This window comes from Aspergillus mulundensis (assembly GCF_003369625.1).
Source record: "Aspergillus mulundensis strain DSM 5745 chromosome Unknown scaffold_12, whole genome shotgun sequence".
In the NCBI taxonomy this organism is placed as follows: Eukaryota; Fungi; Ascomycota; class Eurotiomycetes; order Eurotiales; family Aspergillaceae; genus Aspergillus; species Aspergillus mulundensis.
The window spans coordinates 143,327-160,793 of NW_020797900.1; the positions used below are offsets into that span (position 1 = coordinate 143,327).

The window sequence follows — 17,467 nt, forward strand, 5'->3', positions numbered from 1 at the left end:
TAATATATATTAGGCTTACTAATATATATTATTATAAATATAAATTATTATATAATAATGTGTATTATTATTAAATATATATTAATTTTAATAATTTAAATCTTATTAAATATGACTTTTCGACTATATTAAGCTTTGATATGTACAACGCGGGTCAAAAGTCTGTGTACACTTCCCGTTTCCCCACCAAAAATAGCCAAAACTTAACATTTTGAAAATAGTATAACTAAATAAATTTATACTATAATATATTCACTAAATAAAGTATAATTAAAATAAAATAGCTTAATTTTAATATATTACTAAAATAGTATTAATTATACTTAGTTTAAAAAAGTGGTTAAGGCTTAAAGTTAAAGGTAGGTTAAATTTTAAATATATATTATGGGCGCCCGTCCCGGCCCCATATAAAAAAGTGCTAAGAAATTATAAAAAAGCCTTTATATTTTTTTTAAAAATTATAACTTCTTACCAGCTATATTAAAAATATAGTATATATTTTTATAATATTAATTAATAGTACTAGCTTTTAATAAAATATAAAAAAAATATATTATAATATAAATTTATTTAAATATAATAAATTTAAAAAAAGTGTACCTTTTTACTTTTTTCTTAATAACTTAAAATATATAAAATGTTTTTTATTTATTTTTATTTAATAACATATTATAACTTTTACACCTTATATAACTTTTGAAATAATTTTAATATCTTTTGAATTAGTGGAGTTATTAATATTTTAAGTATTAGTAAAAAAATGTGTACACAGACTTTTGACCTATCAGTTTATCAGCCGGCGGATACAAACGTGGGCGTGCTGATACGGTATCACAACCCCCCCAAGCGCCTGCATGGTGCTAACACCTGGCCTTACTGCTCATCCTAAAAACAGGCAAATAATGACGAAGGACATGCATTTCACCTAGGTACAACGAGTTATCTAACGGATATGGCTATATAGCATAAACCTCAAAACAACCTACAGCTAATAGTCTCAGAAGAAGTTGAGATACCAGGTTAGGATTAATTCAGTTCTCCTAACACCCAAAGCCTGCAGTAGCACTGAAACATCAATGAAAGCGTGAAGCAATCAAAGCCCCTCAATCCTCTCATTCAAATGCGCAAAGAACGTCCTCTTCTGAGCAACAACCTCCTCCAACTCCCCCAATCCCTCCGTAAGGTCCGCATAAAACCGCACAAGCACTCGACACTGCGCATTCAACCGTCGAAGCCTGGTACTAACCGCATACGCCTGACGCGCGTCCAGCGCATCGTCCACAAGCCCCTGCCGCATCGCACGCGAGCTCGCTACAATCCGAGACATCGCCCGCCGTGCTATGGACACCGCGCGGTCTACCCGGCCCATCATTAGGCTGTCTTCAATAAGCTCGTTGTAGATCCGGTCGCGCATCTCACGCAATTCAATCGGCGGGGCGTCGGGGTACGGGGGTTCGCCCGGGTCCCAGTTCGTCGGGATGGCAACTGGTTGCGGTTGTCTTTCCCACCGCCGTGGTACGGGGTCACTGCCTAACGCCGCGCGTAGGAGTGCTGCGCGTCGGACATCGTTGGGGCCTGGGGGGCGCATGCCCCGGCCAGTTGGACTTACAGGTGCAGGGGTCGTTGGCCTTGTGGGTATAGGTGTAGGCGCGGGGGCGGGCGTTTCGTCAGGCGGCGTGATTAGGATGCGGATTTCCCTGTGCTCCGGGGCCTCGGGGAGCTCTTGGACTGGGAGGTACTCTGCCGGATCGTAGGGGCGAGGGGTCCCGTCATCTTCCATCGGGGGTCCTAGGTCAGCGGGGGAGAAGCGGGTGTTGAGTGTGTTTACGTACTGCAAGGAGCGGACCTGCGGGGTGATGTAGCGTGGATGCCGGGCGAAGCAGATTTGTTGGGCGAACGTGCCGCATTGGAGGCACTCGTAGCTTTGGAGCATGATGTCTCTTGTTCCTTCAGGCCTGCTGAAGGTAGTGGTATAATTGGATGAATGGGTTTGGATTCGGTGTCTTGGATGGGATTTCGAGGGCGTGTTTAAGTACCTACGGCGATTTATACCACGATCTTTCATTGTTTCATGTTGGTAGATACAAAGGGTGTCAAAGCATTCTGGACAATGAAAGACAAAGGAGCATTCAAGAGGAGCACGCTTTGTGTACCGTACGCCTGTCAGTGTTCTAGGCCCCAATCATGGTATAGTGGTTTATCTTGCTCTTTATGAGGGTTCCTGTCCACATGAAACACTAGAAGACGCCCTGTAATCCTAGAGACAGGTTCGAAGACTGGAATGCTCATAACTGGAACGTGGTAGGCAAACAACACTCAAACGTACCAGCGGTCAACATCGGCGTTTATACTACCATATCGAAGTATTCAAGCATATTTAACCTAGCTACGTAGTTTGTACCCGGAATAATGGAATAAGCATACAGAGCCATCCCGCTCAGCATCTTACAAATACCTATCTTCGAATTCTAGTTATCATGGCTCGAATTCGAATTTGTGCGGATCCTTGGTGCTGCCACGGCGGAACTTCCCTCGCCACTGGATGAACATGAGAAGATTAACCCCCATTGAAAGGTTAGCGTGGAAGTATTAAGTTGATATGGTATTTAAGGTAAATCAGCGCCCAAAGGCCTAGCAGCAGTTAACTAACAAGGAGCCTGACCCAGTATCCCAGCCCTAAAATATCAATCACGGAGTGAACACGGGCAATCTTCACACGATCCTAACTAGATTATAGAATCGACTGATCTTGGAGATACCGGACCAGGCACCCTACATCTTTCAACTGGATCTGCAGTCCTTGCATCCGCGCATACAAAGATTCAATCGCCTTCCCTAACAACGCACCTTAGCTCTATAGCCTTGATTGAACACCGACGATGTTTACCCGTCGCCCCATACCTCTCGAAACACAGAGGGGAAGTGAAAGGCAAATCAACATTATCCTCATCAATGTAGTAACGTCCGGTGAGATGACGGACAACATCAACACGCCGTCAGGGACTATCTAAAACTTTGGACCGACTTGATTCATGGGCCTTTGTAAACAGCATGCCTGAGCTGAAAGGACTTTCATTACATAGATAATTTAGTTTGTCCCGAAAGCGATGAGGACCGCAAGCACCGTATAGTCATGGCGCGGTTTGCAGAATCGCCATTTTCACCACTTTTTGTAACTGGTCCATATACTGTGGGAATCGAAAAATCTCAACGGGCAGCCGAAACATGTCTATAAACTGATTTGCAGTAAGGCTGCCTCTACTGTAGATTTCTAGGTGAGCATCAAATAGGTCTGGAGAAGCCTAAGTCATCGGGCAATGGGACTCGTATATGACTAGATTATCACGGTGTCTCAGACCCTTGGTTATGAATAAATGAACAAATGAAATTGATATTAAATGATGGTGATATGTTCAATACTGAACATAAATCCAGGGAAAACACAATAAACAGCTGCGCTCAGCGAGTACCGGACAGCCATCTCCACACACTGCAGGTACGAGATTAAGGAGAACACCTCTCCTCAAAATCCCGGAACACCTTCTCCAGGATCTCCAACTCCTCTTCCATGCAACACAAGCCATTCTCCAACTGCCTCTTCAACCCCGTGGCGTTGTCCAGGTCGAGAGCTAGTTTGGCCTCCCGGCGCTCCACCGACTCAAGAGACACCAGTGCTTCCCAGGGCATGTCTCCCCCGGGAGGACGGCTGAGAAGATCCTTCTCGAACTTCTGCTGCTCGAGTGTGACTTTTATAATTCTTTCTTGTCGAGCAATGTCTTTTGAAGTCTTTTGGATCTTTGACCTCACTTCGGCAAGATCCTCTGTCAGTTTATCAAGCATCTTGCGATCGGCGATAGCGATATCTTCTGGGGTAGGACCAGGAGAAACTCGACTGGATGATGATAAACTGGTGAAAGCGCCGGAGATGGAATCCATGCTGATTGAGGTATTAGAGTCGGGCTTGTCCATGTGGTCTTCTTTGGAGACTATCATGCACGCGTGGCGGGACAAGCAGGTTGGCTTCACCACGCCGCAACGCATGCATTCAGAATCCGAGTAAAGCATATAGGGTTCCATGATTGGTTGTTTTGCTGGTGACTGAGATTCTTGTTGGATTTGAGATTTCCTCGGTCCAATAATAGGTTGACAATCGGAATGATGGTCTGAGCAATGTACCTGAAGACGACCCACGGCGTATTTTATGCCCACGCCGCCATTGTTCCGCTGCCTTCCTCAGGGTTTATCAAGGAGGTTATTGGATTGTCTCTTTATGCAGACAATGCATGTTACAATGGTCTTTGTTAATCATTTGAGCACTGCCTGGAACTCTTGACAAAGCAACTGTTCGTTTTGTTTAGACATATGGGACACTTTCAAGCAAGTTCTTTCAATGTGCAGACGTCCTGATGCATAGGCACCACAAACTAAAAAGCATTATACCATGCAATTATCGCATTACGATTATTAAGCATACATGCAGTTGCCTTGGTACTCTTTGTTTTGAAACATATCACCATAGCATTCATCGGTTTGTTGAGACCGCTCCATAGCCAGGTAGGTTCCAGCGGATCTATTCTGCTGATGTGAACACAATCGCACCAAAGGTCCACTAGAAAGACTTTCTTAAGGTTAGTTAACCTGAACTCTTGCCGCCCAACTAGGTAGGCTCTGCATTACACATGCCTAAGCACCTACGTGGGCATTTAGAGTTGGTCAGGCCGCCAGCATCGCAGAGACCAGAGGGTTATCAGCAGAAAGCTTCATTAACCTGAAGCACAGAATGAGCAGGAGGTACAATAAGAACCTATATCTCGATTCTAAAGTGTGCTGGTGGAATATTGTCCATATTACAGATTGGGGCCGCAATATTTATCCATTCATACAATAAACAGCGGAAGCAACTGAAGATGTATATCCAAGTATAAACCGCAGTAAGCCACAAACCACAAGACCCTCGACGTGCTGAAAACCGAGGCCGAAACCACGGAATGAAAAGCTCATTTTCCCGGTAAATACCGCAAGTAAATCGTCTCCCTCTACTTCAAAAATCTCTTCACGACGGGGTGTCTCGGCGGACTCTGCTTTGGTCGAGTGGACGGTTGGATTGGATAGGGCAGCCGCGAGGGCTGCAGGTGGGTTTCTATCCCTCGAGGTTATTGTCGCCATGATACCTTTTGGTTAGGGTATTTTGTATACGGGACAATGAGTATGGTCACAATGCTCTTTAACAACCAATAGTAGTGATTCCACGGCCTTTTATTTGGTGAGCAAAAGGTTGTTGTGGGCATATATTTATATCCATGCAAGTTGAATGATTCGTTGAGTACATGAGCATTTCAAAGCCAGGTCTTTGCAGTAGCTTCCACCGGCGCTCTTTGCGGCCTGGGCCTCTCCCCATCAATAATGTCAGGGGAAGTAAAGAAAAAGGTCTTCTGCCTGTTCTGTGTGGACGGTGGAAAGGACTGCATGCAGCATCACCTTTTCTCCTATACAAGCACGAAAGTCTCGATAGGATAGTACTATTACCATGGTGTTGCTTGTTTACTACACTCAAGGCCTTCAGAATCATGTTTCACGCTCTTAACTACTACATGTATTATGCTGCTTTACTGCTGGGGTGTGGTCAACCAGTGCCCTGAGTTGAACCCTGGAAATTAAGATATTATTTAAAGTAGTTAAGCCTCTACATTTGCATCAAGAGGTAGGAAAAACCCAGCATAAGATTATATCCAGGAGAAAAACCCAACCCAAGGCTTTAACAGCGGGACATCTTGTTCTCCCAATAATACCTGGAACGAAAAGCAAATAACATGATATTTGTCAACAGCTTCTGACCCTTACTTCTTCCGGCACTATTCGCAGTCTATGAGCGACTGTGTGCGTTCTTCGAGAATGAGCCACTTACATAACCCCAGCATCCTGGGCAGTCGGAAGTGCAGTCAAGGAGTGGACAGCAGTCAAGTCCAATCGACGGATTGCAGCGCAGTCCAGTTCTATCCTGGCAGGTAATTACAGGTGTGTCCTCATATATGGAGCCCAACTGCTCCTCAAAGTGTCTGGCACCCAGAGCTAAAGCTGTGAATAGAAGGATCGCGACAAGCTTCATAGTGAGGTAGTCAACTGAGATAATGGGTGCTTTATTGATGGAAAGGATAAGTTGCAATGATGAACATTTGGTTCTTTAGCTGAGACATAGTATCTCCTTTATATGTTTTGGATTCGGGATAAATACTTATGTCATAGACGAGTCTTGTCTAGAATGAGCTTGTCATCTATCTTCACCTATGATTCCTTGACTCGTGCCGTGGCCGCGACATAAGTCAGCGGACATTAAAAAAAGTCTATCTTTCTATTTCAGAAACATGAAATTCTCTGCCACTTGTTACCAACCAAATGGGGTACGTATTTTGCCTGCTCTAGGAGCAGTAGGCCTCAAGATGAACCCGCCGCCTCCAGGAATTTTCCACTTTCACTGAGGCTGCAACTCCTCATTATGGGCACATAATTCCAAAAGCTGCTCAGGGACGGGAATCCAGAGGATCCGCCCGGCCTGGTCACTGCAAGCATAAGCAGCTTGACGTCAAATATGTCATCGCTATCTATCTTGGAGGAGGCTTGGTGTGCGGGGATACGAGGTGAAGCCATTCAGCTCTGAGCCTTTAGACACAGCAACCTGAGAGCTTTAGAAGAATATAGCTAGGAATGCAATTGGCTCACTTGGTTGAAACATGTTGAATCCTGGTGTTTCTGCCTATGACATCCACCTCCTAATTAGGCACCTGATGAGCCTGTCACCGATACATTGGCTCCCTGCGCCCCATACCCTTCTAACGTCCCTAGCCTAGTATACCTTATTATACAGTCCAGCAAAGTCTTCTGACCTTTTATAATACCTTTTGCTCGAGTGGTATCTAGAAGCCCTGAGATTTCACAACAAAATAAGCTCAATGTTTTTCCATCCCACGTGTACTTTAGGGGTCTACTATGGTACTCGTTATGCTCAGCGTGAAGAGCATACATCTTCCGGTGCAGAATGACTGATGGGAAGATCCGGCCTAACTTTATGCATTGGAGATCCCTACGCTTAACAAGCTCTTGTTGGCGGAGTACAGCACACTTGCGGACGTACAGTTGCCCACTTTTACTTACACTCTTGTTCATATAATCCACGCTGATACCACCCGTCAACGCATTACCTGAACACTTTGATAAATGGCAGCAATGCGACCATAAGAGTGGAGGAGTTACATTCTAACAAGGGAGGTGGAAGGTACTAATAGGAATAAACAGTTACTATATGTAAAAGTCTCTTGTATTACTTGGTGTACTAAGCTAGATATTTTAAAAATAAATAAAAAGTTTTATAGGTAGCTATTTAAGCTAAAATAACCTTTTTTTACTAAAGTTTTAAGGCCGCTAGTAGCCTTAAGTACTTATTTTTAATATTTTTTTTTATTTATATTAAAAACTTTTTTAAGTTAGTAAGCTATAGGCTACTAGTATAAAAAAGTTTTTTTTAAATTAATAAGTTATAAGCTATTAGTATTAAAAAATTTTTTTTTTAAAAGTATAATTTATAAGTAAGTATTAAAAAGCTAGTAATTAAAATAATAAAAATAATAAGTATTAATAAAAGCTTTAGGTATTAATAAACTAAAATAGTCCCTAAAAATATAAGTAAATAATAATAAAATATATAAAATAATAAACTTTTAATAAAAGCTTTAGGCACCAGGTAGCCTAGGGTAAATTAAATAATAAATAATAAATTAAATAATTTATAAATTTAAGGGCTAGCTAGCGTGTTTACTAGCTTTTTTATAAATTATATAACTTTTTTATAATTAAAAAAGTAATAATAAATATTAAAGTATATAAAAGTTATTTTAAAAGTAAAAATAAGGCCTAGTTTATATAAAAAATATTATTAGCTAGTAATAATAAACTAATATATAATAATTTATTTAAAAATTTTAATTCCTAATATAAGGTAGATTACTTAATATAATAGTATATTAAATTTATTAAAGTATATATTTTAAATATTAATTTTCCCTGGAGAATTTAGTGCTAGTATAATATTATATATTTTAAAAAGTATAGTATTAGCCTAGTAGTTATAATAAGTATAATTAAGCCCTAAATATAAAGTTTTTAAGGTATAAGCTAGTAGGATTATAATAAGAATTATAATTTTAAATAATAATATTTTTTTTTATTAAAAAATAAAATTATTATAATAACCTATATATACTAAAAGTTAATAATATTATTTAATTACTTAATTTAAAATAGCCCTAGGGTTTTAAAAGCTGCTAGCTATATAATATAACTATGCTTTAAAGCCTAAAAAATATTAAATAAAGATTTTAATTAAAGTAATTAATAAGTTAATTATACTAGTAAGCTTATATTTTAATATTTAAAAATAAAATCTCCCGCGGGTAAATATAAAAAGCAGTAAAAATATTATTAAATTAGGCTAAAAATATATTAATTTTTAATATTATAATTAGGGTATTATACGGGACTAAGGTTAAATTTTAAAATAAAATAATATTATATTACTTTTGCCACAGGGTTAATTCCTAAAAATAAAAATAAAGTAATAATAAGCTAAAAATAAAAATTATTAAGCATAATTTTATAATACATAAGTTATTATAAGTTTAGTATAAAAAAGGCTAATCCTAGTATAAAAATTATTAAAAAACCTACTTATATAAGTTTAAAAAGGATCCCTAGTAAGGCTTTAAAGTATTTAAATATTTTAGGCCCTAGTAGCTTAATAAAACTATTTATTATTTATTTTTTAATAAAAATAAATTAAATATTAATAATACCTTTAGTCTTTTTTTTTAAATAAAATAATACTAAATATTAATATACTTACTTTTAATATAAAACTAGGGGTTACTAGCCAGCGCTATAATACCTTTATTATTTTTATAAATTATAATAATAATAAAATTTTTATTTTAGGTATTTATAAGCTTTTTTAGCAAGTAGTAAAGCTAAATAACCTTTTTAATAACTTATATTTTTTTATATACTTAGCTTTATAAAAAAATAAAGCCATGGTGGGCTAATACTTAAAAAACTAGTTAATAATTATAAAACCTATATAAAATATATATTTAAAAATAAAATAGCATGTTTTTAAGTTATTACCCTAGTTAGTATTAGTATAATTAGTTAGTAATTAAAAATCCTTAAAAAATACTAGTTTATAATTTATAAAGCCCTAAAAATAGTAAAACACGTGCTTAATAACTACTATATATTTTTTTATAAATTTAGTAAAAAAATAGCTTAAAATAAACACGGGGTAGGTAATATTAGCCTAAGTTTTTAATATAAAATATATTAAGAACCTAGTAATATTTTAATATTATTTTAAAATATTTATTAAAGCTAAGTACTTTTTAAAAGCAGGCTTTAGCTTTAAGCAGGGATTTATTAACATGCTATAAATTTTAAAATTATTTATACTAAACTAGTAAAAAGATTTATTTATATAACCAAGCTAAAAAAGCTAAAGTATTTAATCAACCTAATTTTAATAAACCTTTATACTAAAATAGTAGTAGCATGGTCTAAAATTAAATATTTTAAAATATTTATTTAAGGTATTTTTAATTTTTTAAATCTAAATTTTATTTTTATTAATTAATAAAAAATTATTTATATATATGGTAATAAAAATCTTGCTATTAGTAAAAACTTTTAAGTTTAAATAAATAAAATAAAAGCCTAATATAGCTAAAAAATTTATAAGTAATTAGTATTAAATTTATAATACTTATTTTAAATTATAAAAAGCCTTTTAAAGCTAGTAAATATACTTAAAGCTATTAATAAAAAAATAAGGCTGCTTTATAAAAATTATAATATTAATATTTTTATATAAAAATATTATTTTTATATTTATTTATTTAATTTTAAGGTTTAATATAATAATAATAATAAAAAGTAGCTTATAGCTTATTAGCTTTATTACCTTAATAAAGGTTTTATAATAATTAAGCCTATAAACTTACTTAAAGCCATAAACTACCTAGCAAGCTTTATAATAAAAAATTTAGCTTTTTAATTTTTTTTAACTTTTAAAACCTATTTACTAAAAAATAAGTATTTTTTAAATAGTAAGTTAATAAGATTTTAAATTTTATTTTTTATTAAAAAATTATATTTTTTTTATATAATTTTAAATTACTTATTTTATTTACTTTTAACCTTAGCTTGCTAAACTATTAATTTATTTTTTTTAAAAATTTATTTATAAAGTATTATAACTAGTACTAAAATGCTATTTAAGCTAGGCTTACTAGCTAATATTTAAAGGTTATTTAAATAAGATTTATTAGCTAGGGTAATCTTATTTTATATAACTTTAATAATATTTTAAAAATAAAATAGGTAGGCTAGCTTATTTAAAATTTAAAAAGCTTTTTTAAAATTTATAATAGCTTAAGCACGTGTATAATATACTAGGCTAGTATTATAATTAAAATTTAGGTTTTTTAAAAATATATTAACTTTAGTAACTAAATTAATAGCTTTTACTATTAAATCTTTAAGATTTATATACTTAAAAAGGTCCCTAAAAGCTAGGCTTTTTAAAAATTTATTTTTAAGGTTTTTTTTAATATTTAGGTTAGTGTTAGCTAGTAAGTTTTTAAAAATAAAAATTTTTAAAAATACTAAAACTTTAGGTATTTTAAAAATAAAAATTTTTAAAGGGTTTAAAGCTTTAGGCAATACCTTGGGAATAAAGGTCCCTAAAAGGCTTAAAAATAAGGCCTTAAAAATAAAAATCCCTAAAAAAAATAAAGCCTTAGGGATAAAGGTTCCTAAAAGTATTAAAATAATTACTTTTAGTAAAAAATCTAGCCTAATATAGTAATTCTTAATAATATTAATATTATATATTATTACCACGTGGCTATTATCTAAAAAAACTTAATATAGCTTATTTATTTTTTTATTAAATTTAATTAGCCTTTTAATTCTTATTTTACTATTCTTATAAAGTTTTTTTTACTTTTTTAGTATGTTTAGAATATAAACCTTAAACTAAAAAATATAAATATAAAAAATATTTAGCTAGTGGCTGTACCAGGCTTTAAATAGTATAATATTATTTAGTATAAAATATAAAGTTTAATTATATAAATAATTAATATTTTTATAAAACTTAAACTATATATTAGCTAGGGCTCTAGTATTATATAATATAAATTATATAAAGTTAAGTAACTTATTAATAAGTATTTTAATATAATTATTTTATTTATACTAGTTTATATTAAAAGTTTTTATAATAGCTTTAAAGCTATAAATAAGGTATTATAAGTTATAAATATTTTTTTTAATTATAATATACGCGGCGCAGCAGGAGCTCTAATATATTATATTAATAAATAATAAAAAAAGCCTAGGTGGTAAATTTATTTTTACTAGCTAGTATTATAACCTAGTAATAATAAAATTTATTATTTATAATAAAGCTAATATATACCTTTTTATTAAATAAAAGTAAATATAAGCTAGAAATATTTATATAAAATAATTTAAATAATTAATTAATAAGTATTATAATACCTTTATAAGGCTTAGCCTACTAGTATATAATAATATAAAATTTATAAATATAGTTTTTAAGCATGTGCATGCCGTGAACTATTTTTTTTATTTTATTAAGCTAATTTTTAAAAATATAACTTATTTATTAGTACTAAAGTTAAAAAAAATTTATTTTAAAAAATAAAGGCTATTAATATTAAAATAGCTAGTATTACTAAACCCTAGTAAAAATTAAAAAAAAAAATACTTTATAAACTTTAATAACTATATATTAGGCTAATTTATAATTATATAAAATAATAATATTAATATTTTATAGCTTTTTAACTTTTATATTTTACTAGCTAAAGCTAACAAAACAGCACTTATTTAGTAATTAAAAAATAAAAATTAGTATAAAAAACATGTCCAGGGAGTATAAAATATTATTTAAAGTTAAAATTTTAAATTAATTATTAATATAATAAAAAATTTTAATAATACTAATACCTTAGGTATTAAAAACTTTAGGGCTAATACTTTTAATACTAGGGCTAGTATAGGGCTTAAGATTTTAAAATAAAAAGTAATTATAAGTAATATACTATATATAGTTATTATTTAAGGTAATTTATTAAATAAAACTATTTTAAATAATTTTTTACTTAAAATTTAAATTAATTTAAGTTATAAGTACTAGCTTAAGTATAGGCTTTATATTTTCCCTAAATTTAAAGTTTTTTTAGGGGTGCTTAGCACCCTTACCACCTTAAAAATTTTTTTAAATAATTTTAAGCTTAAAATAAAGTTAATAATAAGTTTTTTAGCTATAAAAAAGCGTGTTATAATAAGAATAATAATATGTAATAATATTTATAATATCCTTATTTTTATATATTTAAATAATATTAAAGTAATTTTTATAATATTTAATATTAAGCTTAAATACCTTACTAAAAAAAAGTGCTAGGGTACTAGTGCCCTAGTTTTAGTTTAATTTAGTAAACTTAATAATAATTATAAAGTTATTTAAAAAGGTAATTAGCATGGTAGTATCCCCTAGGAGGTATTTAATAACATAGTTATTAAAATATATAGCCTTAAAATAATTAAATTAATTATTTAAAGCTTGGTAAAAAATAGTAATAATAAGTTTAATTAAAAAAATAATATTAATATAAGTAAATTCCTGCTAAATCTTCCTAAGTTTCTTACTAAGATTAAAAATACTTTTATTATAAAATAAAAATATTAAGTTAGCCTAGGCCTTAAAAATTATAATATTAATATTAAGTTTAAGGTAGCTTTTAATTTTATTAAGTAATTTATAAATTATTTATTTATTAATAAAAAAGGCTTTATAAATTAAAATTTAAATAGCTAAAAATTAAAGCCATGGCCTGGTCTTAATTTTATTATTAAATTTTTACCTTATTATAATTTACCAGGGGCGTAGGCTTAATAATAATAATCTTAATAATAGGCTAAGTAAAAGGTGTAATAATAACTAAAACTTTATTATTATTATTTATATTTTTAGCTTAGCTTATAATAAATTATTAGTTAAGAATTTTAGTATTTTTGCCTGCTAGAGCTAGTATAATAAAAAAAAATTAATAAAGGTTTTTATAAAATATTTTTAATTTAATTATTTTAAAAAATAACTATAGCCAGCCTTTTAAAGCTTTAAAAATACTTATTAATTTTATTTAACCTACTAGTTTTTTAATATTAAAACTAGTATATTCTTTACTTTAATTAAGGTTATTTTTTTTATCTTGGCTTAGTGTAGGAAAATTAAATAATAAAAAAATTAAAATAATTTAAAAGCCGGGAATTAAAGCGCTTAAAAATTAAAAATATAAGGTAATTAAAAATAATAAGCCCTAAAAAGTTACTATAATAAGGTTAAGGTTAAATAGGCTAAAGCCTATGCTAGGATAATTATAAAAAAAAAGTTAATAACTAGGGATAGCTAGTTAAATATTTAAAGGTTAATTTAAATTTTTAAAAAGTAGTTAAAGTTAAAATTTAAATTAAAAAACCTAAAGATATTATATTACCTTTAAAGGTTTTAAAACTTTTTAGCTATTAAGGGAAACTTATTTTTATTAAAAAATTAAATATATATAGCCCTAAAAAGCAGGTATTTATAAAATTAAAAGTTAATTAAAAAGGTAAAAAAAATAAAAAATTTAAGGTAAAAAAAAATAAAGCTATAATATTTATACCCTTGTAATAAAGGCCTTGCCCTAAGTATAAAGCTTTTTAATTATTATAATAATTAATAAAGTTAAAAATAATAAAGTTAAATAATAAAACAAGAAAATGCCATGTATTTAATTAATATAAGTTAACTTAAAAAAAAAAACTTTTAATTAAGTATATAAGTTAAGTAAACCCAGGCTTATAATTTATTAATAAAAATAAATAATTATTATATATAAAAGTCTCTTGTATTACTTAATATACTAAGTTAAATATTTTAAAAATAAATAAAAAGTTTTACGGGTGGCTATTTAGGCTAAAATAACCTTTTTTTACTAGAGCCCTAAGGCCGCCGGTGGCCTCAGGCACCCACTTCCAGCAGAAGGGAAGGCAATGGGCCCCTAGAATTGGTCCATGGTAGAAGCCGAGATAAATAAGTGTAGAATTCAATGGGTAAAGGTAATTTGCGGGAAATCATGAAGGGTATATATATTATCAATAAAATCGACCTAACCATTGAATCTAGAGAATCTGGAGAGACTATATAGCGGATGGTCAAAGCATATGACAATGAAAACTTCAGTCGCATGATTACGGTAAGGACTGACTAAGTAGAATCAAAGGAACGTCGAAGACAAGAGATGAAAAGTGAGACCCAAGAACGCGGACGCATGACAAGAAAAATAGAAACAGAAACCCCAGCTGCTTACGGGAAAGAACCAGCCGCCGCAGTGATCTCAGCAATGTGCTTCTCCATGTACGCAATCTTATTCCCCGCAACCTCCAGTTCCACCCGGAGCAGCTCAGCCTCCTTCTTACACGAGTTCAACTCCTTTTTGCACGCATCAAACTGGTCCTGAAGGCCGCCCGCGTCCATTGGCTTGGTCTTCCGGGCATGCATCTTCTTCATGCACGACAACAGCTCAGCCTGGCATGAATCCAACTTGTCCTTGTAACGAACAATCTCGGCCTCCTGTTCCAGACAGCGCCACTTGGCCCCTTCAGCCTCGACCTCCTTAGCCAGCAATTCGCTCTTGCACTCGGCCAGCCTGTCAATGTACTGCTTATGCAGCTGGGAACCGTGCCGTTCATTCTCCTCCAGTCGTCCGGCTTGGTCCTGGACTGTGGCTCTGAGACGCTCGATTTCTTTCCACGCGTCGGTGAGCTGTTGGGTGAGCTGTGCTTTGTCGCATTCCGTGGCGGCGAGCGGGGCGTTTCCCACGACTGCAGGTGGGGAAGTTGCGGCTGGGACTGGGGCTGCACTTGCGCTTTGGGTTGGCGTTGGTGTCCCAGTTGCGGTTGCGGTTGTGGTTGCGCCTGGCACGGGGGCTGAGTGTGGTTGCAGGTGGTATTCTGTGGGTACCTGGTTTGCTTGTTCGTGGTCAGCCTGGGGGACCAGTAGTTGCTGATTACTAGCCTGAGGGCTCAAGGGGCTAGGGCCAGTGCTTTGCGGAGCTCCTTGAGGGGCATGGAGATCGCCATTCGTAATACTGGGGCCCTGGCTTGTAAACTGGGCCATGCATTTTTCAAACTCGTCCCAGTCAATTGTCTGCGCATCGACACCGTCGAGCTGATTGTTGAGAAGGTCCCAGTCGATAACATCAAGGTCGCCGCCTGACAAATCCATGAAATTGGGGTAGGTCGGCATACTCACTTGATCAATATCCATCTTGCTACTAGCGAGAGTTTCTTTAGTGAAGCTCCCTGCGTTAGGCGTGGGGTGGGCCAAGGGGTTCTGAGCGGACTCGTCACCATCCATTGTTGTGTAAATGAGGTCGGAATCTCGAGCGTGCCCGTATGTATCGATTGTTGCAGGATCAGGGCCGGCACTGCTTATCGCCGTCATGCTACTCTGGGCAGCGAATGGCTTACCATTGCCATCGGCATTGCTCGGAGTCCAGTTCAAGGGCTGTGATGTGGCGTTGAGATATCCAGTCCAGGTGGTTGACTGGGCGCCTTCCAGGTTGGCCTCTATTCCGCCGCCGGGCATAGCATTGCCCAGCAGGGGCGATCCAGTGTGCTGACTTTGATCTTGATGCATTTGATGCCGGCATGCAATGCAGTGTTCGGTTGCAGAGGCATTACATGTGTCGCAGTGGACAGGGGCGCTGGGTCCATACCCCAGGGAGTGGACAACATTGTTGACGTTCATAGCTAGAGGAAGGAGTTACTGCACTGCTCCGTATGGGTTTTAGGATGTGAAGGCATAAGTGGATGGAGACCTTTTATATGGATACCGTAGATGCGCTATATAATGCTTTGTTTGTGGGCTCCATTTTACATGACAAGGGGCTTACTTCGTGTCTTTGTTCTTTGTGATCCTGGATACTGACAATGCCTTTCAAATTGCCGGACTTGGGATTAACCAAATCGGAAAAACTCCTCAGACTTGGTTGAACAGCTTTTGTCGTAAAATGGAGTCCCAACGATGGAAATATATGCTAACCATTCTGACACATTCCTACTCCAAGGCCGCTCGAAATGAATGGGCTGACAGAAATGTCTATTGTGAGGGTATATAGTAAAAAAGGACCATGATTTCTAACAATCGGAACTAGAATCGCGAGTGGAAGCACTCTTTGCCCCCTCCATTTCCGCAACGCGATCCCTCGCAACCTCAAAGACCCCCGCGTTCGCGCAGAACCATGGCAGCCAGCATATCAATCTTCTTCTTTGCGATCTCAAGCTTCCTCTGGTTCTCTAATATATCTGACTTCAGGGCCTCATTCTCCCGCCGCGCAGTCCGTACCTCGCGGAGGATATCTTCCTGTGCCGTGCTGTAAAGATAACCCAGCTCCCGCTGGCGTCGTAACGCTGCGGAAGACGATCGGGTGTTGTTATTGTCATATGTACTGAGTGTCCGCGGCATAGGCGTGCCATCAGCCCAGTCGGGAATGATGATGGATAACTCTGGCCGGAGCCGTGCGGGCAGTTCGCCCTTGTCCTTGAATGATGGGCTGGATGTGTCATCTGAGCTGTCGGAGCTGTTGTTGCTGGTCGGCGTCACGCTCACTTGCTGCTGGCTGGTCAGCGAAGATGGAGAACATGGGAGTGAGGATGTTCTCCTCTCCACTACAAGTTGATCAGCCGCTGCGTAGACCTCGGGACTCTCAGTGAGTGCTGCAAGCCACCTGCTATTTCGCGTGGTTTCTTCGGACGCGGGATCCGCGCTTGCGATTCCAGCGGAGGGGAAGCTTGTCTTGGAGAAGAAGGGGTCGTCCAGGGTATCGTCGAATGCATATTCATTGAGGGTAGCTGGGTTGTTTGATGTTGGGCTCGTGGTTGTTGGAGACGTGCTGGGGGTTGTGGGTTTTGTCATCTTGCTTGTATATAGGAGCTTGAAGGCCTGGATACAGGATATTGTATAAAGTTCGGTTCGATATATCTTCTTCAATGTGGGGAAGTGTGCGCTTGAAAAGGAGAATCACCATTTCCCAGCATCAAGGATACAAACGGCGTCGCATTGTAGGGATTGCTATTTTCATCCGCATGCTTTGATTTGTGTCAGTTGACAAAGAAAGGTCCTGTTTCGTGATGTATCAGGGTGACAATGGAGGAACAAAGCTACGCTTCAGATTGCTACCAACCATACAACGGTATGCTTTGTTCGTTTCAGTCAACAAAGTGCTTGATGGTGGCCTTGTCAACAAAGAGATAACTTGATCAGGAGACTGTCGCTATCCAGCAAACTGAG

At 35.1% G+C, this 17,467-nt stretch overlaps 4 protein-coding genes across 4 annotated transcripts; all 4 read right to left on the bottom strand.

Moving 5' to 3' along the window:
• Positions 1-1,093: 1,093 nt before the first annotated feature.
• Positions 1,094-1,933, bottom strand: DSM5745_09414 (uncharacterized protein; the record flags this gene model as incomplete). Its single annotated transcript, XM_026751430.1, has 1 exon — positions 1,094-1,933. One exon carries the CDS (start codon positions 1,931-1,933, stop codon positions 1,094-1,096), a length of 840 nt encoding a protein of 279 aa, XP_026599778.1.
• Positions 1,934-3,504: 1,571 nt separating this feature from the next.
• Positions 3,505-4,077, bottom strand: DSM5745_09415 (uncharacterized protein; the record flags this gene model as incomplete). Its single annotated transcript, XM_026751431.1, has 1 exon — positions 3,505-4,077. The coding sequence occupies one exon, from the start codon at positions 4,075-4,077 to the stop codon at positions 3,505-3,507; it is 573 nt and encodes a 190-aa protein (XP_026599779.1).
• A 10,402-nt stretch (positions 4,078-14,479) lies between these two features.
• Positions 14,480-15,763, bottom strand: DSM5745_09416 (uncharacterized protein; the record flags this gene model as incomplete). The annotated part of the gene is made up of 1 exon (XM_026751432.1): positions 14,480-15,763. The coding sequence occupies one exon, from the start codon at positions 15,761-15,763 to the stop codon at positions 14,480-14,482; it is 1,284 nt and encodes a 427-aa protein (XP_026599780.1).
• A 627-nt stretch (positions 15,764-16,390) lies between these two features.
• DSM5745_09417 (uncharacterized protein) lies at positions 16,391-17,092 on the bottom strand (the record flags this gene model as incomplete). The annotated part of the gene is made up of 1 exon (XM_026751433.1): positions 16,391-17,092. One exon carries the CDS (start codon positions 17,090-17,092, stop codon positions 16,391-16,393), a length of 702 nt encoding a protein of 233 aa, XP_026599781.1.
• Between the last annotated feature and the right edge of the window lie 375 nt (positions 17,093-17,467).